Source organism: Phalaenopsis equestris, unplaced genomic scaffold, assembly GCF_001263595.1.
Source record: "Phalaenopsis equestris unplaced genomic scaffold, ASM126359v1 Scaffold000002, whole genome shotgun sequence".
Taxonomy (NCBI): domain Eukaryota; kingdom Viridiplantae; phylum Streptophyta; class Magnoliopsida; order Asparagales; family Orchidaceae; genus Phalaenopsis; species Phalaenopsis equestris.
In genome coordinates this window covers 51383710-51409893 of record NW_018164444.1, presented here as the reverse complement: position 1 = coordinate 51409893, position 26184 = coordinate 51383710, and the positions used below count along the sequence as shown (strand labels likewise).

At 34.8% G+C, this 26184-nt stretch overlaps 2 protein-coding genes across 2 annotated transcripts in view; one reads left to right on the top strand and one right to left on the bottom strand.

Annotated features, from left to right (window-relative positions):
- Positions 1-26184, top strand: part of LOC110018866 (phosphoglucan, water dikinase, chloroplastic-like) — a 64438-nt gene that overhangs the window by 22690 nt on the left and 15564 nt on the right. The window contains exons 3-7 of the mRNA XM_020716333.1: positions 2399-2485; positions 2803-2934; positions 9484-9609; positions 9680-9858; positions 10314-10398. Of these exons, the coding sequence (XP_020571992.1) occupies positions 2399-2485; positions 2803-2934; positions 9484-9609; positions 9680-9858; positions 10314-10398 (609 nt within the window). The remainder of the gene's footprint in view (positions 1-2398; positions 2486-2802; positions 2935-9483; positions 9610-9679; positions 9859-10313; positions 10399-26184) is intronic.
- Positions 5778-6806, bottom strand: LOC110036239 (protein TIC 214-like). The gene has a single exon (XM_020740640.1). The coding sequence runs from the start codon at positions 6663-6665 to the stop codon at positions 6084-6086; it is 582 nt and encodes a 193-aa protein (XP_020596299.1). The 5' UTR covers positions 6666-6806; the 3' UTR covers positions 5778-6083.

The following is a 26184-nucleotide window of genomic DNA, read 5'->3' as shown; positions in this document are numbered from 1 at the left end:
CCCAACAAGCCGTTGCTCCTCTACTAGCCCAGCCGCAAACCCCACCCAAGGACTCTTCCCTCTATCGTAGCTCCCGTCCCAGTCATTTTCTCATTGCCTTACTCTCCCAGCTTTTCCCCAACTCCTGTAACCACACTTCCCTCCCTTCAAGAATGTCGCCAACATCCCCTACCGTCCAACCCTCATTGCCTTACTCTCCCAGCATTTCCCCAACTCCTGTAACCAACTTCAAGAATGTCGCCAACATCCCCTACCGTCCAACTCGTGCAGTCCAACAACCGGCCTTCCATTTCCTTCCCCACTATGGCCCAACCCCTACAACCCAACAACCACCCTTCCCTCTTTCCTTGCCCCACTACAGTCCAGCCCCAGGCAACCCAACTGCAGCTCTTCGCATCTTTTCCTTCTACATAGCAGCCCAACTCGTACAACCCCTCTTAAACCTTCCTGCTGCCAACACCCTCCAATCCACATACAACCGCAACACCACCCCCCTGATCCACGCCCTAGCTTTGTGTTTGTGTCATGTTATCTTATTGCAAGTGTCGTTGTATGTAATCCCTTAAATTTCAGCAATAATATTTAGGGGCTTTTATGTACTGAGCACCCAAAACATTCATATTTACCTATCTGACACCTAAGCTTTCATAATTACAATGAAACGTAACATTCATTCTCTCTTTTTAATAGCCAAATCCATCTTTTCAATCATAGGTAAAGTGCTGCTTGTGTAAAAATGAAAGTTTAGGTGTGAGATTGGTAAATCCATAAGAATTGGGTGCTATGTATGTAATTTTCCCTAATATTTATATATCTATTGTGATATGAGTTAATTCCGGTATCATAAAGTAGCTAAACTAGTTCAAATTTTAAACAGTGCTCCTGTGACGGTTTTACAGATGTAAAATGATATTTATATGCTATTGATATTATAAGATTCATTGATTATCATCTCAAATGTTTATATTGATTCACTAAAAGCTTAGCTTGCATGCATATTATTTTTTCTCTCTTATATTACTATAGTTTAGGAGTGTTCATGGGCTTTGATAAGTTCATCTTTGTTTTAAATTAATTTTTCATGTGCAATTAATTTATTAAAAGATAAGTAATAGAAGAGATAATATTTATAGAAGACATGAATAACTTGTAATGGGGGTAAAATTTAATTATACTACTTTAATTTCATTTAATTAGTGGCTCTTTAATTTATTAATAAATAATTATAGAAAATAAATACTAAAATTTAAATTCCCACATTTCAACTGTTTGTACTCGCCTTGGTTAATTTTAAGCCCCAGGCCAGGTCCTGACAGTTTAATGATAAACAATGTTGATGGAGTTGAAGAACTGAAAGGATAAATAGTTCTGGTGCAATAATGACAGGAGAACATAGGTAGATGGCAAAGGTGTACAAATTGCTAGAAACAAATGGTGGCTAACTGCCTCAGTGTTTGATGATGATGTGTAGCTTGGTTGGCATTGAAGAGGTCTCTAAGTTGGATGGCGGATTTCTGTTTGGAGATTTTGTAGCAAGTGGACGGTGGGTTGAGATTAGAGGAAGATAGCTTCTTGGTTGCAAAAGAAGAATATTTTGCGGCATATTATTGACAAATTTGAGGACCTTATCATCAAATTTAAGTTGCTTATAGCGCTCATCAATTGAGAAGCTGACTAATACTTCATGCTAGTAGTTGAGGAGTAGCTTTGCCTGACACATCTTCTTCTACAATCTCACCCGTTATAAAGGAGAAATGCTGGATCAAGGGCTACATGCTGGATGGAGAAGACAAAGGTCTTGTGAGTGCTACACAACAGATAGGAGGAGAGCGAGGAGCGTATGACAGTTTTATAGTATAGCTGAAGCAAAGATAGATAATTGGCTGCAACACAGATAAGAATAACATGGCTTAATCTGATACAAAGCTAGAATTTGAAATGAAGTTTTTGTTAAATTGTCACATAGAACAAGTATATTTGATCCTATATATGGGTAAGAGAAGGATAATAAAAAAAAATACATTAATGGGAATATCCTCAATAATAGGAAAATATAATAATAAGTAATAGTTCCAAATTTTGTTATAAATAGTTAGCACAGTTGGTAATTTTGATATGATAAAAATCATCATCGTTAACCTTTGCCTCAGCTCAACTTTGTTGCTTATTCACTTGAATTTTCTTGTGGCTTGGCTGGTTGGCATAATTGGGATTAATTGTTTACTGTAGCTTTTTTAATGGGTTATGTTGGTAGAGAATTAATCTAACCAAGTAATTTCCTTCTTTTTTTTTTAATTAAGAATCTGCATGTCTTAAACAGGGCGCTTTATGATGGAACCAATTTGAACAAATTTATGCCTTTAAATCAAATTTACTACTTTTTTGACCCTTTTTGCAGCTTGAAGTTGTTCATACTCTCCTGACAAGAAATCTTGAGTTTGAGGATCGTCTCGAAGCACTCGTTTATTCTGCTGTTTATCTGAAGGTTTTTCCTTGGCATATTATTTAGATTGAGTAATTTACTAAACATGTTTAAGACTGGGTCCAGCTACAATGGTGAAAAATTTCGGTTTTGATAGCTTATTTTCTAACTGAACTGCCGTATTGAAGAGTGTGCCGTTAGGAAAATTTGATTGGTTGTTTTTTCCTCTAATTTTTTCTTGTTATTGCTTTTCTCTGGCAGAAATTAACAAAATATTAACAGAGCCAAGGGAATACTTTCTCTTACTTAATTCTGATGAAATTTAATTTTTAGTGTCTATTTAATAATAAAAAATTTGCTCTTGCCCATGCATCCTGCAGTGGATCAACACTGGTCAGATCCCGTGCTTTGAAGATGGTGGTCATCATCGACCAAATAGACATGCTGAGATTTCAAGACGTATTTTTGGTGACCTTGAAAGAATGACCCATGGAAAAAACGCTTCATCAAAGGTGATTGACTGTCCAATGAATTACATTTCCTTAAAAACTTGTGCCATTTGTTGTTTTCATTGAAAAGTATTCCTTTTAAAGTTATTAATTCATCGTAGTTGTGTTTGTGTTCTGTTTTCACCTTTTGATGTTCCTCAGTAAGAAAAAGAAAGAATCTTGAATGTGCTGACAAAAGGCGCTTCTCATTAAGCTAATTATTGTCATTAAATATTGTTAAAAATTATATTAGGAAATGGTTTATTCTTGTTAGAAGTTATGAGGATTAAATTTATTTCCTTGAATTGAAATTTTTTTTTCTATTTTATGCTTTATGTTGTTCGTTTATCTCCAACTAATTAATATGAATTAGTTGTGCCATTTGTTATTTCCTTTATATCCAAGTAAAAGCTTGTGCCATTTGTTATTTTTATTGAAAAGTGGTCTTTTTAAAGTTATTAATTCATCTTATAAGTTGTGTTTATGTTTTTTTTTCACCTTTTGTGGTTCTTTTGTAAGAAAAAGAAAGAATTCTGAATGTGCCGACAAAAGGCACTTCTCATTAAACTAATTATCGTCATTAAATAGTTTTAAAGTTATATTAGAAAATAGTTTATTCTTGTTAGAAGTTATGAGGATTAAATTTTTTTCCTTGGATTGGAGTTATTTTCTTTTCTATTTTATGCTTTTATGTTGTTTCTTTTATCTCTAAGTAATTAATATGAATTGATTAATTAGAGATATAGGTTTTATATCTTTTCTTTCCTGTTATTTCTATTTTATTATTTTTTCTATTTTAGGATTCATGTGAGGGTTATTTATACTCCCGTTTCATATCAATAATATTATTTCACATTATTCTGAATTTAAACATGATATCAGAGCCAAATTCCCTGTCCTAGCTGCCAGATCTCTTTTCAGAGCCATCTGACTCCCTGCCATCCTCCTTGTTGGAAGGGAGAGATCTTTTAGCTTCCTCTAGGTTGTTTGTAGGCCCTCGCTGCTGGAGTAGATCCTCGCAGCCCCTTTGGAGCATGGCCTTCTTCTTTTGCTGTTATCCCATATGATTAGGAGTATTTTCACCAGAAACCAGCAGGCCTAATTAGGTTATCTTCTTTTCTGAGAAGTAAAGAAAATACTCCTTGTTCCTCACCTTTGCCATCTTGTGTTTTTCTCTTACGATTTTTTTCAGCAAAATTATCCTGGTTTTGGCGTTTTTCTCTTACGATTTTTTTCAGCAAAATTATCCTGGCTTTGGCGCTCTACCACAAGTTATCCGCTGATGCAGCGATTCACCATCCCTGCAGCTTCTTGAGAAAACTCTAGTCTTTTTTGATGGTTTGGATGGAAGAGAAGTACCTTTGAACTGGATGGTAGAATTTTTTCCAACTTCTGGCGTGATTCTTGCCAACTGCTCCTTGATTTTTATTCCAAAGTTAGGTCTTTTGGGCATAATCACCGTCCTTGCCCTGACTTTTTGATGGATGCTGCACGAGTTATTAGTGCTGCAAATCAGAATAGTTCAAACCCTTTTATAAGGGAGGGAAATTTGGGTCTAGAATTTCATTCCAACGGCATCTTTGTGGCGTGTGTTACCAAATCTGGATGTTTAACTGTGTTGGACTCTGAAACCTTGTATTGCTCAGTTTATGACCCATATTCAAGTTTGTGTAAAGATGAAACAAAATGTGTGCTTCACATTTATACTTCTAGGCCATTAGATGCCATTCGTTGGAATCCTGTAAATCAAGATCATGTTTGTCGTGTATCTAGAAGCCATAATATGACTCATTTCTATGACATTGGTTATGTATGTATGGATCCCCCTTGAAGTCTTAGAGAAAGGGAAACTGAAATTTTCTCTGAAGCTTTTAATGGCTTATCAAATATTGCCTTTACTTCAGCTGACAAGACAAGGTTGCTTGCATCTTGATTGGATGGTGCTATATACATATGAGATAGGCGGCTCAGCAATCTTCCATGCCAAAGACTGAATTCTAGCTTTCAGAGCCCTCTTAACAGCATTGAATTAGATATTGAAGATCGGATTGTTTCCGGAGCTTTTCCTGTAGCAGGCCTCTTCTGGAACTTTTTTTCTGCTGTAAACTTTCCTGCGGAGCTTTTCCTGCATCAGACACTTCTCCGGAACTTTTTCTATAGCATGCCTTCTCTGTAGATTTTCTTGCAGGAGTCCTCTGAAAATTTTTTCTGCAACAAGGGTTCTCACATTACGGATGAATGCAGATAAATAAGTTAGTCAATGAAACTAATATTAGAACATGATCTTAGAATATAAGTACTTTCACAGAAAATTAATGAAATTAGTTGATATTATGATTTAGAGTAAGATCAAAGCCACCTCTTCCTCTTCCGTTTGATCATCCTTTTTCTCATTGTTACTAGTCTTCTGAATACTAGAAAGAGAATTGGTATTCTGATCATTCTCGTTCGAAATTCTCACACGTTTGGCTCTTCTTGAATGAATCTCCTAATATTCTTCCTCCAAATCTTCTTCATTTCCTTCTTCCTCTTCTCCCAAATTCTCTTCTTTTCTAATTCCAATAGATTTCTTTTTTATTATTTTTTGATCTTTTGTATGTGTTGTAATTACATCAAATAAAAATTGAAAATATCTTTCTTCACTTTCTGAATCAAGTCTTTTTTCTTCTGTAGAATTTAAAAATGATTGACGATGAAGTTTTACGGAATTATTAAGAAGTAAATCATGAATCTTATTTATAAAAAAAAATTCTACTAAATCTTCTGTATCTGTATAAGTATTCATGATTGCACGTGAATCTAATTCTTTTCTCGTTCCTCGATATGGTCCGTTGAAAAACGGATCATAAGCTTTTGGCAAGCATTTCTTTTTTTTTTCATCATCACATAATATGGTTTTTTTTTCAAGCATATCCAGACTAGAGGATCTCTCATTTTGTTCTAGAATTTGGATTCGGCTTCTCAATTCATTGTTCAAATTGTACTTTTTTTTTTCATTAGCATAAATCCAAGAATTATAAAGATCTTCGTCATATAGTTTTTCTATTATGTACAAAGAACTTCTTCGTTCTATCATTTCCGAAAAAGTTGAGAAACTGGGCGGATATGTCAAGGATATTCTTTGTTTCCCATCACTTGTACATGTCAAAAAAAAATTGTGACATTTCATTGCGTCAAGCATTTTCGAATTTCTCATTTTTTCTATATCGTAATGGACGATTCCATCGCTTATAATCAAAAAAAAAAGTGACAAAAATTTTTTCAACCCACAATCTTTTATTTTTCTCTTCTTTCAGTCTTCCCAATTCCCAATTCTCTTGATGGGTTTCCAGATCAAAATCTTCGTAAACCGGGCTATCTTGATAGTGTGCCTCTTGAAAGTGAAATTCATCCTTTGTTTTTTTCTTTCCATTCACTTGGATCTCTTCCGTTTCATCTATTTTGTCCAGATCCTCCTTTTCTTCCGAACAAAAGGAAGGTTTTTCTTCGGTGGATTCCTCTTGTTCAGTCTCCTTCATTTCATAAGTTGTTTCTACATCATTTTCTTCTTTTCTTTTTCCCCCTTCTTCCATTTCTGAGGTTTCTTTATCTTTCAGTTTCTTAGTGACAATAGGCGACGGCATTTTGCCTAAATAGTAAACACAGGTAAGAAAGAAGAGGATACTAAAGATTCGAGCCATAGAATTTCTCAATTCTGACACAAGAGACTTATTAGATCGAATCGAACGATTTTGCCGTATCCAGAATAAACCCATTTCATGAAGAAAATGTGACCTATTAACCAACCAACAAAACTACTTGTTAAAAAGAAAATCTTGTTGTTGCATCGAAACATATAAATGTTGACTAATCTGGCTAACGTGGAACTTGCTAAAAGAAAATGGTTGAAGAATTGAAAAATTTCAGGGGTGGAAAGTTTGTAGGACCTGATGACATCCCAATTGAAATGTGGAAATATATAGGAAATTTGAGAGCTTCTTGGCTTACTAAACTTTTAATATTATTTTAAAAACTAAAAAGATGTCTGAGTAGATGAAGAGTATTTTGATCCCATTTTTAAAAATAAAGGGGTATAGAGGAACTATGTTGATGTGTTGTATTTTAAAATTATGGGAGAGGATAATTGAACATAGGTTAAGATGTATTACAAAGATTTCTCATAATCAATTTATATTTATGTGGGGCAGGTCTACTATAGAAACTATACATTTATTGAGAGGTTTGATTGAGAAGTTCAGAGATAATAAGGAAAATTTACATTTTATTCTTATTGATTTAGAAAAATCTTACGATAAGGTTCCAAGAGATACCATTTGGACTGAAGAAGAAATGTGTTGATATGACTTATATTCTAATAATTAAAGATATGTACATCAGAGCTGTTACTTGTGTTCGAACAGGTGGATCGAGTAAATATTTTCCTATTTTAGTTGAATTACATCAGGGATCGACTTTAAGCCCTTATCTTTTTGCTTTAGTTATGGATGCTCTTACACATTTATAGGAGGATGTACCTTGGTGTATGCTTTTCACTGATGATATTCTTCTCGTGGATAAGATTAGAGAAAAAGCTCAAGAAAAACTTGAATTATGGACCTCTACATTGGAGTCTAAAGGCCTTTGTTTGAGTAGAACTAAAACTGAATACATGGAATAAAATTGTAGTAGTAATAACTTTAGTGACGGAGTTGTAACCATGGGTGATCAAATTATTAAAAGTGTGAATGCTTTAGATACCTCAGGTCTATTGTTCAATGTGATGGTGATATAGATGGGGATGTTATTAGTAGAATTGAAGTTGATTGGTTGAAGTGGAGGAATGCTTCGGGCCTATTGTGTGATAAAAAAAATACCGCTTAGACTGAAAGAAAAATTTTATAAGATGGTGGTGAGACCTGCAATGTTTAATGGCGCTGAATGTTGGCCTTTAAAAGAAAAGCATAAAACTGAGTTAAGTGTTGTCGAGATGAGAATGCTTAGGTGGATGATTGACTTTACACTTAGAGACAAAATGCGAAATGAATATATACATGATAGGGTTTGTGTAGCTCCAGTGGAGGACAAAATTAGAGTGTCATTCTAGTTGGTTTGGTCACATTAAACGTCGACTATTTGATGATCCGATTAGGAGAGTAGATATTTTAGATTCAACTTATGTTAAGAAAGACATAGGTACTGGAAAGACTTGGGTATATTGAATAAAAAATGATCTTAATTTACTAGAAGTAAATGAAAATATGACACTCAATAGGGGACAATAGAGTAAAATGATTCATGTAGCCGATCCCACTTAGTGGTATAAAGGTTTGTTGTTGTTGCAGGCTTTCCTCTAGAGCTTTTCCCGCAGTAGACCTTTCTCTAGAGCTTTTCCTGCAGCAGACCCTCCAGAGCCTTTTCTTGCATTATGCTATCCTCTGAGGTTTTTCTTGCAGCAGACCCTCTAGGATCTTTCTTGCAGCAGACTCTTCTCCGGAGCATTTTCTGCAGCCATCCCTCCAAAGCTTTTTCCTATATCAGACCCTTCAGAGCTTTTTTTTTCCTGTATCAGACCTCCTCCGAAGTTTTTTATGCAACAAACTCTTCTCGGAATTCTTCCTACAACAGGCTCTCTTCTGCAGCCTTTTCCTGCATCAGGCCCTCTTCTGAAGTTTTTTTCTGTATCAGGCCCTTCTCCTGAGTTTTTTTGGCAGCAGATGCTCCACCAGAATTCTTCATGTAGCAGGCCTTTCTCTGGAGCATTTTCTTGTAGCAGGGCCTACCTCCAGAGTTTTTCCTTTTTTGTACTATAGGCCATACTCTGCAGCTTTTCCTGTTGGTTGTCTAGTTTGCTGCAAACTTCCTTGTAGCATTACCTGTTGAAGCCTTCAGCCTACCTACAGACACTGCCGAAACTGCAGTCAAAGACAACCACAGTCAACTAAATACTTTTTTCGTTGATTACCAAGGGATGAAGACTTCTAGTTCCACCTCACAAAGAATCTTCCTCGCCCATTGTTTGATATTTTCAAATCCAAGTTTATATTTCAACTTGAGAGAGAGTGTTAGAAGTTATATCAAGAAATATTATTTTTCCGTTCGAAGTTATGAGGAATAAATTTATTTCCTTGGATTGGAGTTGTTTTTTTTCTATTTTATGCTTTATGTTGATTATTGTGAATTGATTAATTGAAAATATAGGTGTTATATTTTTTCTTTTTTGTTATTGTTTTTTATTGTTTTTCCTATTCTAGGATTCATGTAAGGGTTATTTATACCCCAGTTTCATAGTTTCATATTAATAATATTATTTTGCACTATTATTTTAACAATAGTATATAAAGCTCATTTGTTCTGGTGCTGGATGGAAGAACTCTTATTTGAAGCTAAATGCTTGCCTACTTTGTCATGTTTTATTCTAATCTGGAGGCATTGCATAAAAATATGGATAGTCACGTTAGTCTTGTTATTAAATATTTCTTCTGGTTCTTGGCAGGAATTACAGCCTATTTATTGATTTGGCCAAATATATTATGCGGGCATTCTTATTGGTCTTCCCTTCAGATTTAGCCTTTTCTTTTTTTCACATTTTTACAGGTTATACTCGTGGCTAGGAAAATCCACCCTTGCCTTCCTTCGTTTAAGTCAGAGTTTACAGCCTCTGTTCCTCTTACGCGAATACGAGATATTGCACACCGCAATGATATTCCTCATGACCTGAAGGTTGGCCTTCTGTGCAGTGATTAATGTGTTGCATGTAGTATCCTTGAACCTTTATTTTTCTGTTTTTCAGCAAGAGATAAAGCATACTATACAGAATAAGCTTCACCGTAATGCTGGACCAGAAGATTTGGTTGCTACAGAAGCTATGCTTTCTAGGATTACAAAGATACCAGGGCAATATAGTCAGGCATTTATAGAACAGTTCAAGATATTCCACACGGAGCTTAAAGATTTCTTTAATGCAGGGAGGTCTGGCATTGTGAATTTTAAGTGATATTAAGTTTCTGCTTCTGAATATGATTATTCATTTTTGATGATGCATGCCCTCCACTTGATAATGCATATTTGTTGTGGTTGTTGTGTTGGTGCTTGTTCTTTAAATGCTTTGATTTAATTCAATGCTTGGGTATTCTTCCTATTTTCTTTGTAAATGCTAGTTCTTAAGCACAAATTTGATGTAGGCAGTAATCTTACGATTTTTGCAAAACTTCCAAAATTTTTATGAGCTAGGGTAGCCAGACTATATATTTTCTTAAAAAAGCAAAACAAACGTATTTTTCTATCTTCTACTACGAACATTTCTTAAAGTTACGTAAAACCAAAGGCTAGTTAATTTAGCATATTTCTATTAGCTTAGTTTGATGAGCAAAAGATCTCTATGTATGCTTTTTCAGTTTCTAAATATTCATTTTATGGTATTGCAGTCTGGCAGAACTTCTGGATTCAATTAAAGAGTCCTTGGACAGCCAGTGCTCGGAAGCTCTTAACCTCTTTCTGGAATGCAAAAGGGTAAAACAATATTTTATTGTGTAACGGTACATTGATTCATGGTGACTGTTTATGGTTTTGTTTTCAAAGTTATGATTTTTAATGCTTTTATTCGTTCTTAGGAGTACATGTGTACATTTATTCAGTAATATTTAAGCTTAAACTTATTCGTGGTTCATTACACTGTGTACATTTATTTAGTAATATCTAAGCCTTAAACCTTTACGTGGTTCATTACATTTTGTTTGATATATTTTTCATTATATGGACAAAATATTTCCTCAGAATGATGATTAATTATTTGATTTCACTTGTTTTCTTTTGAATATCGAAAAGACCTAATAATTATTTAATGCCCAAGTAATGCTGTGTAAAAATGGAGAGCTTTCCTCTCCCACTTTCATCTAAATTTTTTCTTTTGGAATGATGAGCGATGAGTCATGGAGTTTGTGGCTCGAAATCATGACTTTAGAGAGACAACCTTCTCCAACCGCTGTTTTGCAAATGCTTTCACATGCAAACATTATCTCTTGTTATTTGAAGTGATTCATTGGCAGTTTTTGATGCATTTTTTGTAGAAGGTAATGATTAATTGGTTGCTTTTGTTTGCAAAAGATGTATGTTTCATAAGAATAGCTTTTCATATGTCAAATAAACATCCACTTATCTTTCTTCCTTTCTTCCTTTCTCTTATGTTTTTTAAACATGAGCAAGTTCTCTTGTTTGGTCATGACTTGTAGAAGTGGCGGGGCTTAATAAATTCCTTTGAAGAAATGCATTCCATCAATTGTAGAGTTCATCATCATTTGTCTTTATCACATATATTTGTGGTAGGCATTATGAATTGTCATTTTTCATTCATTTTTCCTATTCTTTTTGAATCATTTGAATAACCTCTATTCATCTAACTTTAGGTTGGCCGCTTTTTCATTTCCTAACTTTCAGATAGCGATAATTCATCTTATTAGCACATTTATTATCTTTCATTGTACATGTCCAAACCAATTATCTATTTTTAATAATCTAATCTTTAATAGTTGTTACTTCACTCATTGCTCTAGTATAAATATTTCTCAAGTTACTCTTCGCAGTCTTGCCACACATCTATGTTAACATTCTCATATTTACCACATTCAACTTAGATCCTAATATATTTTTCGCAGCTCAGCATTTTGATCTATACAGCATTGTTTATCTAATTGAAATTTTATAAAGTTTACTTTTAAGCCATATTGTATCTTCTCATTACAGAGAAATCCATGTTTAATAATATCTTTATTATCGATATTACCATTCCCTCTGAACCTTGTCTTTTGTTATATAGAGTTGCTTGGTGGCTGTTCTCTTTTCACCGTTTTTACCTTGTCAATATGAACACTGATACTCCCTGTTTTAGAAGCTCTTGAGTTGAGACAAATATGTCATCTACTTTAAAGTACTACAATTTCTTAGCATTTGCTAAAGCTGTTGGCAGAATTAGCTAAGCATTATTTTGCTAGCTTCTAAAAATGTGTTCTTTAAGATAAATTTGTATGCTTCATAGGTGATTCAAGCCGGTGATCATTTGTACTTGAAAATATCTACATGACATCTTTTTTGAAGCGGGTTACTTGGGATGATTTTTTTTGCATGTTCTTGGTAATTTCATTTTTTTATCATATGTTCTCACCATGAGGTTGGATAAAGATTATTTCAGGAAACAATAACTTCTTTATGCATTTGAAATGTTTTATTAAGGTTATTTGGAAGAGTATAGCTTTCAATTCTTCTTTTCATTTGATTTATCAAATTTGGAGTTGTGTTATCAAACTGTTAGTGGGCGGATCAAGATGGGTTCTTTTTTGGTGGAGAGAGATTAGTTTTTCTTTTTGTCTCTCCAGTAATTGATCATCTATATTTATTTATTTTAAAGGTATATATATATACCCTTAAAAGGGGTGGTGCTAAAAAAATTATGGAGAGGCTTTTTAACAAATTCCTTTGGGTGATTTCTGTGAACATATTGCGAATGCTGACCTTTATGATTTTGGCTTTTCGGGTTCTTCTTATACTTGGCGGAGTGGTTTTCTTATGCAGAAACTGGATAGATTTCTGGGAAACTCTTCTTTTTTGGGTTACTACAACATTATTCATGTCAAACATCTTAATCATGCTGCATCGGACCACAATCTTATTTTCCTTACTTTGGCTTTTCATTCTAAATATGCTCGTTATCACTTTAAATTTCTCAATGTTTGGACTTCTCATCCTACTTTTATTGACTTGATTAAGCATACTTGGGTCTCGAGATGGAGTGGTAACCCTTGGATTATTTTGTGGCAATTACATAAGAATGTTGCTTCTTACTTAAAAAGGTGGAACATAGATACTTTTGGTAATGTTCATTCTAGGGTCTCGAAGGCCCAACTGGAGGTCGATACCTTAGAGGCACAGGTGATAGACACTCCTGATCTGGTGGCCATGTTAGCTAATGCTCATCATACTCTTTTGGAAGAAATCACTGTTGAGGAGGATTTCCTCAGACAGAAAGCTTGTGACACTCATATCAAAAACGGCGACAGAAACACTAAATATTTTCATGCTACTATCAAATATCGTCGTAATATAAATACCATTATTAAGATTGTTACTGATGAGGGTTCTGTTCTCACTTATGCGAATCAAATTGGTTCCAATGGAGCTGATTATTTTTCTTCTCTTTATGCTGAGACTTTCCGGTCACTGATATATTATCGGAATTGTTTGAGGATCAGAGGGACACAGTTTCCTCCCTCTCTTTGTCCGACCCCCCTATCGAGTTGGAGATTTTCAATGCCCTTAAAGATATTAGCTCTCAAAAGGCTCCTGACCCCGATGGTTTCACTTCTGTTTCTTATATTTCCTGCTGGAGCATCAAAAAGAAAGAGGCGTTGCTCGCAATTCAAAGTTTTTTTCAGGGTGAAGACCTTGGAAAGTATTTTTTTGCGTTCTGATTGTTCTTATCCCTAAATCTAAAGAGAAAACTCATTGGAATGACTTTCGACCCATCTCGCTCACTTCTGTGATATCTAAAATTATCAGTAAACTGATTGTGGCCCGTCTTCAACCACACCTTCCTTCTCTCATTTCCCCTCACCAGTCGGCCTTTATTAAAGGACGTGATATTTCTGACAATATTCTCTTAGCTCAGGAAATTTTGCAGGATCTTGATAAAAAATGCAGGAGTGCCAATCTTGTTATCAAATTAGATATCAAGAAGGCCTTTGACACCATTAATTGGGATTTCATCATCAACGTTTTGAAGGCTAGAGGTTTCACTAATAGCTTTTGCACCTTGATAAAAAGATGGTTGGCTAACAACTATTATTCCGTGCTGGTAAATGACAATTCTTATGGATTTTTCACTGCTTCTCGTGGCATCAATTTGGGGGGCCCTCTCTCCCCTATTAATTTCATTTTAGCTTTCGATTATTTATCTAGGATGCTCAACCATTTCCAGCTGTTACACCCTCACACAGTTTTATCATAAGGCCAAGATGTTAATGATGGTTTCACATTTTGCTTATGTTGATGATGTGATTATTTTTGTCAATGCCTTTAAGCTTGCTCTAAAATAATTCATGGGGCTCTTAAAGGATTTCCAAAATTGTTCTGGACTCCTCTTTAATTGTGACAAGTGCCAAATGTTTTTTGGCAAGCACGTTAAACCCCAACTTATTCATTGGGGAGTTGTCATTACTGGCTTTCATCAGGAGGAAACAAATACATATGGATGATGTAATTGATAAAATCAAGAGTAAAATCAACGATTGGAGAAATGTTTTTCTTTCTACTGATGCAGGATTTCTTTGCTTTATAGTGTTCTTCAGAGTATTCCACTATATGCTTTGCAGTGTTTAACACAAAAAAAAGTACTATCAATATTATGGAGAGGCTTTTTAACAAATTCCTTTGGGTGGGGAATGGTGCTAAAAAAATTTAGGGCTCTTGGCATAAGGTTTGTAAGCCTAAGAAAGCTGGCGGGTTAGGCTTTAAAGCTTTGAAACATATGGTGGAAATAAACCTTTGCAAACTTTGGTTCAAATTTAGATTGGGCTCATCTCTATGAGCTTCCTTTATGCATCATAAATATTGTGCCCAAACTCATCCTTCCCAGGTTATGTGGAAGGTTGGAGATTCCCATATTTGGAAAACAGTTGTAAATCTAGAACCACTACTAAGGATTTCATGTTTTGGAATATAGGAGACCGTAATATCTCTTTTGGGAATGATAATTGGGGGTTGTCTCATCTCCCTAAATACTTTCACCCTCTACAAATTAACTCTTTATTGGTTTCTGATTTCTTTTCTCAAGATGACTGAGATTTTTCCAAATTATGTTCTATTGTGGCGGAGCAAAATGCAAAGCATATAATTACTATTTGTATCACCCCTTCACGCAAGGACCTCCCCGTGTGGAAAAGGAACAATTCTCAATCGGTTTGCAAACTTATATATGACACTTTACATTCACACCGGGATTGGTTTTGGGGAAAATGGATTTGACACAAATTCTTACCTCCCTCTATATCCTTTTTCTTTTGGCGAATTTTCTCTTATTTACTACCTATTGATGACATTCCTAAGTTGAAAGGCCTTAAAATGACCTCGAGATGTCCTATGTGTAAGGTTGCAGATGAAGATACAAGACACATTTTTTGAATGTGCTTTTTCATTAAATGTGTGGAATATACTGGGCATACATTTTGGTATTTCATGGTTGCATAGGGGCATTTTAAGCAACTATTTGTGGCAATGGAAGGATTTTGATGATAAGGGTGGGGGTTTGCCATTCCTTTATTGGTCCTTTGGTTTATTTGGTCCTTGAGAAACAGCTTTAAATACAACTCTTCTCCCCCCACTGCTTCTATGACTTTCTCTTATGTGATAGCTTATTACACTAAGGTCCTAAGGGCTGGTCCTATTGATGTTTATACTTTAAGACCCCCCCGGCTGATTAGGTGGGCTCCCCCTTCATTGTGTTATGTTAAAGTTAATGTGTGTATATATTTTAAAAAAAGAATGACCAAAGGCTATTATACGAGCCTCTAGCCACCCCTAATGTGCCTAACAATTCGAGTACTACCTTCTTAAGATCAACTATGCCAGAGGGGATTCAAATTCCCGACTTGAGGGGTCTTTTACCGTGGATGCCAACCAACACGCACGCACACACACACGCGCTCACAGTGTGTTTATTTAAATAGTGCTAATAAATAGTTTAATTTAATCAGGATCAGAGCTATTTAAGTCTTGACTTTGATGGAGTAAGGTGGCGCAAACTTCCCGTACGAGAGACGAGATAAAATCGCGGACTTGAAGTGCAAAGACGAAGCCTATTGAAAACCTAATTTGTAAGTTAAGGTAAATCTGTGTTAGAATTGTTTATTATAATTTAATTTACCTTAAATTGATTTTTTTTTTGATAAAAGAACAACTCGTGGCTCCCTATCCGTTAATTAAAAGAGAAGTTACAAATGAGAGGGAAAATGAATCCCCAACTAAAAAGCAAAAAATACAAAGAGATCCTAGGGGTTCCATTGTCCACATAACAACGCCACACAAAAAAGAAGAAAAGGAAAACTAAAAGGTATAGAATACCCAAAAATACATGTATCCCAAAAAGTATACCAAGAAAAAAAAGTATACCTAAAATTACATGTACAAAGAAAACCAGCATTAGTTGAAGAGACCAAATAAGAAGCAAACTGCGCCCGACGGAGTAACCAAAAGCTAGAGCATGGAAAATCCCCCGAGGACTTCCAAGGCTCGCAAAAATTCCTGCAGAAAAACAAGCACCACACACTCCATCCAAAGATGCGTAAGGTCATAATAAATATAGAGTTTTGCAGGAAATCTCCCAAAACCAATACAAAGAATCCAACCACATGCCTCAGCAAGTCCCCAAATAACATATGGTAGGAAGCCCCAACCAAAACCCAATTCTCAACAGCAAGCCATATCTTGATGACTAAAATGAGAAAATCCCATGCCATGCAAACCAAAACTTCAAAACCGAAGAAATACATCACCAGGGAATATAATGCAAGACAAAAATCCAGAGAAGCTAAAATGTTAACCCAACTAAAATCTGATATATGGAGTTTCAAGTAGGTCCTTATTAAGAAGAAGATGAAGCTATGGAAGGGTAGAGGTACCACTTATAACCTCATAAGCGTCTCTGCCCGTACGGGCTACCAGTTCGCAGGAGAGTTGTGTTCTCTATAAATGTAGGATATTTGTATATTCAAGTTGTATCTATGTATAGTATCCCAAATTCTATTCATAGTATAAATCAAATCCCACTGAGGCGTAGAAGCCCTTGAAAACACATCGATAAGGATATGAGAATCTGTATCAAAAATAATATTATAAATTTTGAGGCAAATTACAACCTGTAAAGCCAATAGAAAACCCCAAATTTCAGCCTCCAAAGGAGATGAGGCTAGTATTAGAGAGGCGAAGAAAAACAAACATTATCCATAGTGGTTCCAAATAACCCCCCTCCCCGCACCAGCCACATTGGGAATCTAACTACCATCAAAATTAAATTTGACCCAATCTAAAGTTGGGGGTTGCCATCTAAAGAAGATGGCCTTCTTACCCAATTTAGACCGATCAGCAGTACCTTGTAAGCAGAGAGCACGACATGCTCGATGAAAATGAGCAATAATATTAGAAGCAGTAATAGGAGCACACTTATTATTGCCATATTTAGCATCATTTTTCGCCATCCAAATGAACCAAAGAACCACAAGAAGAAACCAAAACAACTTCGAATCAACTTGAGCCGCATCTCTCTAAACTTAAAAAAATTTGCAATCAAAAAGGAATTCAACTATTTTATAGCAAAATTATTGCCCAAAATGTTCTAAGTATTAGCAGCGAAAGGGCAACTAAAGAAAAGATGCGTAAACGTTTCAGAATCCCTTTTACATAAATAGCATTGGGAAACTAATTTCAAACTTTTAAGCTTCAAAATGTTATCTAATGGTAGCATTTTGAGGAAAAATATCCACAAAGAATGAAATGGATGAAGAAATAAAACGATTCCAAATAACATGCCCCCATCTCCAATCACTAAACTGATAAAGGTTAGCAAAAAACATTTTAGTAGGAGAAAGAGAACCAATAGATTTCCACATAGGGTGGTCCCTAGTATTAGTCTTTAGAGGTATTTTAGAAATCATAGTAGCTTGCACACCAAAAACATTAATAAATTTATTAACATCCCAATTATCATGAAGCCACAAATCCGAGAGAATGGAGTCATGCGAAAAACCATGTTGTAGAGGGATAGTAACCTCACCTTGACCCCATTGGTCATGCCAGATCGAGATGTTGCCCTGTCCGACATCCCAAAAAATGAATTTGGAAGCCATAGCTCTAGCCTTAATAATTGCTTTCCAAATCTTAGAGTCGCCCACTTTCCAATGAATTAATGCCGGGTGATGTTTAGAACAATATTTGTGGTATAAAAATTAGCCCATAGGGAGTCGTTTGAGCGAAATTTAAACCACAACTTACACATTAATTTCAGAGATTTGGTTGAGACTCTTAAGCCCTAACCCGCCAGCCTTTATAGGTTTGCAAACTTTATCAAAAGAAGACCAATGCTTCCTCTTATGACTTCCAGACCAAAGAAAACGATTAAATATCCTCTCTAAAGTGTGTTGAGTGCTCCTCTTAATATTAAGAATTTGCAAAGTATATATAGGAATGCTGAAGAGAACCCTTTTGAGCAAGGTAAGACGGCCACCATTAGATAGAAATATATTCTTCCAGTTCTCAATTTTGGCCTTCATTTTCTCAACAAATCATCAAATTGATTTTTCTTTCGGCGTCCCCTTAACAAATTAGCACCAAGATACTTGAGAGGGAGAGTAGATTCATGACACCCAGTGAACGAAATAGCCCAAGAAGCAATAGAGCGATTTACGTTCTTGCCAAAAAAGAGATTGCATTATCTCTATTAAATATTAATCCAGAAGTTTGTTAGAATTCCTCTAGCACCTTTATCAACAATTTAATAGTATTTTTACCGGCATTAGAGAAAATTATAGCATCATCCGCATAAGCAAGGTGACTAACCAAAACTTTGAACTTATGTTGAAAGTGAGTATACATCTTTTTCTGTTGCATTTCATTGATCAAACGAGAGAAATTATCAAAAGCAATTATAAATATCGTCAGAGATAAATAATCACCTTGTTTAATGTCTCTTTGAACAGAAAAGAAACCATAGGTGTTACCGTTAACCATAATGTTGTAGTGGTTATCATGAAGCCTTCTTTTAATAAGAGAAATGAAGTTGTGCTGGAAGCCACGCACATACAAAATATTGATAATGAACTCCCAATTGATCGTATCAAAGACCTTTTTAATATCAAGCTTAAGAATCATATTACCGCCCCGACAATTTTTATCAAGATCCTGAATAAGTTATTGAGTAAGTAAGATATTATCAGTGATTTCACGACCTTTAACAAAGGCTGACTGTTGTGGCAAGATAATCTTGGGAAGAAGAGGTTGAATTCTAGAAAGCATCAACTTACTCAAAACTTTAGAAATAATCAAAGTGAGGGAGATAGACCGAAATTTGTCCCAGCTTGATTTATCAGTACCTTTAGGAATGAGAACAATCATAGCAGAGGTAAAGTATTTCCCAGGATCTTCCCCACGAAAGAAACTTTGAATAGCAAGAAAATTTTCCTTTTTAATGATGCCCCAACAAGAAACATAGAAGGAGACAGTAAACCCATCTGGCCCAGGGGCCTTGTTGGTATTAATATCCTTGAAAGCATTAAAGATTTCCTGCTCAGTAGGAACATCATGAATGGAAAAAGAGGAGACATTGTCTCGTTCATATCAAAAAGAGAAGCATTAACCAAAAAAACATAAGTCTTGGTCATAAAAAGATCTATGAAATAATCAGTCGCGCTTTTACCAATATCTTCATCACAAGTTAGAAGACTTCCGGATGGAGATTTAATTTTAAGAATAGTATTGGTATTCCTCCTTTGCTTTGCTTAATGGATACATGAAAGTACTTAGTGTTGCGGTCAGCATTGGAAAAAATAATATCATTTGCTTTCTGCTGAAGAAAACCTTCTTCTATCGAGATAGCCTCCAAAAGATTAGCATGAGCCGAGGCTAAATCATCCACAAGTTGCGGTGAACAAACAACTTGTCGAGATTATTTACAATCCTTTCGCCTCTTGAACCTTCTTGTGAACATTACCAAACACATTTAAATTCCATTTTCTTAATTACGTAGCAATCTTTTTATGTAGTTGCCACAAATTGTGCCAAGGATTACCTGAACACTCAACTTTCCATTCTAGTTTAACAAGATCCAAAAAAGAGTCCTGAGTAATCCATATATTAAAATATTTAAAATGATGAGAAACCGATTTAACTGTGAAAGCAAGCGAAAGGAGAATGGGATTATGATCAGAGGTAGCATGATTTAAATGAAGAACTCTAGAGACACGAAAATTGTTGAGGAAACGTTGATTACCAAAAAAACGATCCAACCTTTGGGCAAGGGATCCCCTTCGTCAAGTAAAAGAAGGACCAGTAAAACCCAAATCAAATAGACCCACTTCATTAATCTTATCGCAGAAACGATTGATCAAACTAGAGTTGCATCTCCCTCCACCTTTCCTTTTTGAAGGGGACATAATCATATTAAAAGCCCCCTCCACAAACCAGTTATCATGAATAGCTTCTCCCATTATAGCAAGCGTTTGCCATAGATAATATTTATCTTGAAGTAAAGAACTTGCATAAACAAAAGTAGTCCTTGCGGAGTAGATATCCAGCTTAAATTGAAGCAACACAAATTGTTCCTCATTCTCCAAAATAGTAAGATCAATATTATGTTTCCAGAAAACTCAAATTTTATTATTTTTATTGAAAAAGACTTTGTACTGTTTAAATTTTCTGCCAATCCGGTCTTTATTATTAAGTAACAAGAGGCTCAAGAATAGCAAATATGTGAACCTTGTGAACTCTACATAAATGCTCCAACCTATTAAGAAAGGGTCTGTCACTCCCCTAATATTCCAGCACAAAATGTTAAACATTATTTCTCATGCGACCCCTCCTAGAAAACCTAGAAGAGGTGCCGACTTGTACTCCATTTGAAAGAGATCTTCCATCAAGAATAATGTTATCCATATCAAGATGAGATGTATAAGTTCATTGTTAATAAGTTCATTGTTACGTTTGTCTTTCTTCTTGCTAGCCTTTTAAACCTACATTCCTCTTCAATAGCATTAGTAGCTGCAGAAATATTTGCACCAGGAATGAGTTTATCATTTAAAGAAAGCATGGAGCCAATATCTAATAGAAGCTTGCCCTCCATTGCAGTAGATATAGAACCAACATAGTGTGGATCTTTTCTAGCATTAATAATCCCACTCACCATCTCCAAAATAGGAGAGATAGGATGATTCCCATCAATATTAGTAGGTAATGTATTAGCATTTTGCTCCACAACTATTTCAGCATGAGGGCTATTATGATTCGAAACATAATTACCTCATTATTCTGAGAAGCATCATCCATAGGATGAATATTTAAGGAAACATTAGCATTGGCATTCATAATATCATTAGGAGGGATTTCAGGTGCATGTAAAGGATGATTAACATCCTTTCTAAGATGAGGATGCAGACGATAACAGTGCGAGGTGTGCCCAAACATGTGACAATTAGAACAATAAGGAGAGTGCCTTTCGATCTCAACTTTCTGCCAATACCCATGATGCGCCGAACCAATCCATATTTCATCACAAAAAATGAAGCGTAATATCACACTCAACTAAAATGCGGGCCTCAGAAGGGCCGAGAAATTTAGCGTAGGACCATCCATTTTTAAAGGCTTGCCATAAGCAGAAGCTAAAAAAACAAGACTTCATGATTAAAGAGGTGAAACTTCAAACCAGGAGACCGTATCCACACCGAGATCGTGGGTGGTTCCAATTTAGGATCGAGATCAGCCGTCCATTTTAAAATTTTCATAAAAACATCATTAATTCTAAGAAAATGGCGAGCAAAAAGACGAGTATAGTCTTCATCATTTGAGAGTTGAATCAAAATATGCCTCCCATCCAAAGGGGCAATTTGCCAAAAACCAGTAAATTTCAAAGATTCAAATTTTCTTATAATAATTTCAAGCTTAGGAAGACCAAAAGTAATTTTCCCAACCAACACATGTTTACAAGATGAAGCAAGAATATTAGTTTCCTCCTCCGAAACAAACCAAGCCAACTTCCCATTCTTCTTACCAGTCTTCTGAATAAAATGATAATCATCATCCAAAACCAAAGCATCATGGAAAGCATTCGGGAAAAGCCCCGTACGGCCAAACGAAGCAGAACCGGAACCCGCCAGAGCCTCCACAAAGCTTTTGGCCATTAAAAAACCCAAAAAGGGGACCAAGAGCCACAAAAAGCAAGCAATTAAGAAAAAATGGAGAGATCTCACCGAAAAATGGAGCAGAGACCACAAAAGAGGAAGAAAGATCCATTCACGCCGAAATCGCCGAAAACCCCAGAGCTCCTCTTTGCCCTAGCCGAAACATCAATGTATCATTCGTGTGTCATATACCTTAAATTGATATATATTTAATATGTTAATAAAATTAGGTTAATTGAGGTTTGGGAAGCTGGCAAAAAAACTTTGCATGCGAGTAAGGGAGGAGATCGATCTGAAACCCTATAAGATAAATATTTATATTATTATTAGAATTAGTGATATAATTAGTTAAATTAATGTCATTAAAATTTATTCAATTACGAAGTGTACAAGAAAGCTATTCTGAATTGAGTTTGGTAAGAGATTGTTTATATAGTGAAGTGGAGGAATGAACTTTTCAGAGATCACTTAAGGATTAATGCGATTTCAAAATTTCATTTATCTTCTTTATTTTAAAATGTATATTTGAATGCACGTATGCTGCAGCTCAATTAGATTTAAGTTACAATAGATTCTTCATGTTATTAGACAGGAAATATATACATCATAGAAAATATATACAAGATATGCATGATAGAAAATATATGCAAGATATGCATGAAAGGGATGCATAATATATATGATATACATGATATGCATCATATGCATTATTAAAAAGTTATACAAGATATGTATGAGATGCATGATATGTATAATATACATGATATGCGAGATAAACATGATAGAAAATATATGCATGATAAATAGTTGCACATTAGGTTAGTTATGCATGTTAGTAGGTGAATAAGGATGTCTCAGAAGAAACTATGTTGTGAAGTATGAAATAACTTATTTACGAATGCTTGTATGTGCATGCGAAGAGAAGTTCACCCACTTATGGTACAGACAGAGGATGCTAGTGTACCTGCACCTATAGCTATTTTTCTACCACTCTAGATAGTTGTGATGCGATCATTAACTGCGTTGCCAACGTTTGAATATTAGTTAGGGGCAAGTAAACAAAACTTATTACCCCACACAATTGTGATGATTAGATCGCTAACCGCTTTGTCGACGTGATAATATCAATCAGGGGCAGGTAAAAGTATTTCCACTTAGATAATTATAATGTTTAGATTGCTAACCACCGTGCTTATAGGATAATTTTAGCCAAGAGTGTTAGATTGTTTTGACTTTGATCATCAAACACATAGATGTGAATGTTAAAAATATAAAGTAAAATTAAAGTTAAAACTAAACTTTGTAGAATAAAATAAACGTAAATGCATATAAAAGTTTCAGATCATTTACACTGAGTAAATATCATGGACATGTATATTAGATTATTATATGATCTTAAATATTAATATATTAGACCAACACACGTACACACACACACATACTGTAGTTTAGAAGTATGTCACGGGCACGTACATTATATTATTGATATATTTATTAAAAATTATGAAACATGGAGTATTATACCCAGTGTTGTTTGCTTGTTACTATTTACTAATCTAAGCATCTTTACTTTTGGGCTTATTAATTTGAAAGTGTAAGTGATGCCATTATAGAATCTAATCTTGAGAGTGATCTCCATTGCGTACGGCCAAACGAAGCAGAACCGGAACCCGCCAGAGCCTCCACAAAGCTTTTGGCCATTAAAAAACCCAAAAAGGGGACCAAGAGCCACAAAAAGCAAGCAATTAAGAAAAAATGGAGAGATCTCACCGAAAAATGGAGCAGAGACCACAAAAGAGGAAGAAAGATCCATTCACGCCGAAATCGCCGAAAACCCCAGAGCTCCTCTTTGCCCTAGCCGAAACATCAATGTATCATTCGTGTGTCATATACCTTAAATTGATATATATTTAATATGTTAATAAAATTAGGTTAATTGAGGTTTGGGAAGCTGGCAAAAAAACTTTGCATGCGAGTAAGGGAGGAGATCGATCTGAAACCCTATAAGATAAATATTTATATTATTATTAGAATTAGTGATATAATTAGTTAAATTAATGTCATTAAAATTTATTCAATTACGAAGTGTACAAGAAAGCTATTCTGAATTGAGTTTGGTAAGAGATTGTTTATATAGTGAAGTGGAGGAATGAACTTTTCAGAGATCACTTAAGGATTAATGCGATTTCAAAATTTCATTTATCTTCTTTATTTTAAAATGTATATTTGAATGCACGTATGCTGCAGCTCAATTAGATTTAAGTTACAATAGATTCTTCATGTTATTAGACAGGAAATATATACATCATAGAAAATATATACAAGATATGTATGATAGAAAATATATGCAAGGTATGCATGAAAGGGATGCATAATATATATGATATACATGATATGCATGATATGCATTATTAAAAAGTTATACAAGATATGTATGAGATGCATGATATGTGTAATATACATGATATGCGAGATAAACATGATAGAAAATATATGCATGATAAATAGTTGCACATTAGGTTAGTTATGCATGTTAGTAGGTGAATAAGGATGTCTCAGAAGAAACTATGTTGTGAAGTATGAAATAACTTATTTACGAATGCTTGTATGTGCATGCGAAGAGAAGTTCACCCACTTATGGTACAGACAGAGGATGCTAGTGTACCTGCACCTATAGCTATTTTTCTACCACTCTAGATAGTTGTGATGCGATCATTAACTGCGTTGCCAACGTTTGAATATTAGTTAGGGGCAAGTAAACAAAACTTATTACCCCACACAATTGTGATGATTAGATCGCTAACCGCTTTGTCGACGTGATAATATCAATCAGGGGCAGGTAAAAGTATTTCCACTTAGATAATTATAATGTTTAGATTGCTAACCACCGTGCTTATAGGATAATTTTAGCCAAGAGTGTTAGATTGTTTTGACTTTGATCATCAAACACATAGATGTGAATGTTAAAAATATAAAGTAAAATTAAAGTTAAAACTAAACTTTGTAGAATAAAATAAACGTAAATGCATATAAAAGTTTCAGATCATTTACACTGAGTAAATAGCTAATTTTCCCTTTATTATCAATAGTAAAGTTTAAATTGGAGTCTAAAGGCCTTCGTTTGAGTAGGACTGAAATTGAATACATTGAATTTAGTTTTAGTAGGAGTAGCTCTAGTGACAGAGTAGTAACTATGGGTGATCAAATTATTAAAAAGTGTGAACGCTTCAGATATCTTAGGTCTATTGTTATCTTAGGTCTATTGTTCATTGTTCGAAGTGATGGTGATATAGATGGAGATGTTTTAAGTAGAATTCAAGTTGGTTCGTTGAGATGGAGGAATGCTTCTTGCCTATTGTGTGATAGAAAAGTACTGCTTAGACTGAAAGGAAAATTTTTTAAGTTGGTGGTGAGACATGCAAAATGCTCTATGACACTGAATGTTGGCCTTTAAAAGAGAAGCATAAAACCAAGTTAAGTGTTGTCGAGATGAAAATCCTTAGGTGGATGAATGACTTTACACTTAGAGACAAAATGCGAAATTAATATGTGCGAAATTAATATATCAGTGATAGGGTTGGTGTAGTTCTAGTGGCAGAGAAAATTAGAGAGAGTTGTTTTAGATGGTTTGGTCACTTTAAAATTCGACTATCTGGTGATCAGATTAGGAGAGTAGAAGTTTCAGATTCGACTTATGTTAAGAAAGACAGAGGTAGACCTAGAAATACTGGAGCATATTGTATAAAAAATGATCTTAATTTATTAGAATTAAATAAAAATATGACACTCAATAGGATGCAATGGAGAAAAAAGATTCATGTAGCCGACCCCACTTAGTGGGATAAAGGTTTGTTGTTGTTGTATCAATATTGAAGTCTATATTTGTTCTACTTTCCAGAAATAAACATATGTTTAGATTTTCTTTTTTTATATATATATGCTTGCAAAAATTTAAAAAAATGAAGCAAAGTGAATGTTATTCTTTTTTTACCAATTTGCACTAGTGTATTTTCTCATCAAATTATGAGCATGTCCTTTATTTTATATATATATATATTGAGAAAGCCCAAAGGCTAATATATTAAAAAGAATTAAGGATACATATAGATTGCTTGGAAGGACCCAAACATGACACCTTTCCCCCACAATAACAATCAGATACAAATGATTCTAAAAAAAGAGAAAATACAGAAAATTACAAGGGAGCTAAAGAAAAAAAACAAAAAATGCCAAAAAGCGTAGTATCAGGTAGCTAGAGAGCGACCCAATTTTCTTTGCCTTTATCTCTAGTTCTAGGAAAGGGGGCAGTTAATAAATTGGTAAGATGTATATAAATCATTTGCAGCTAATATATATATATATATAT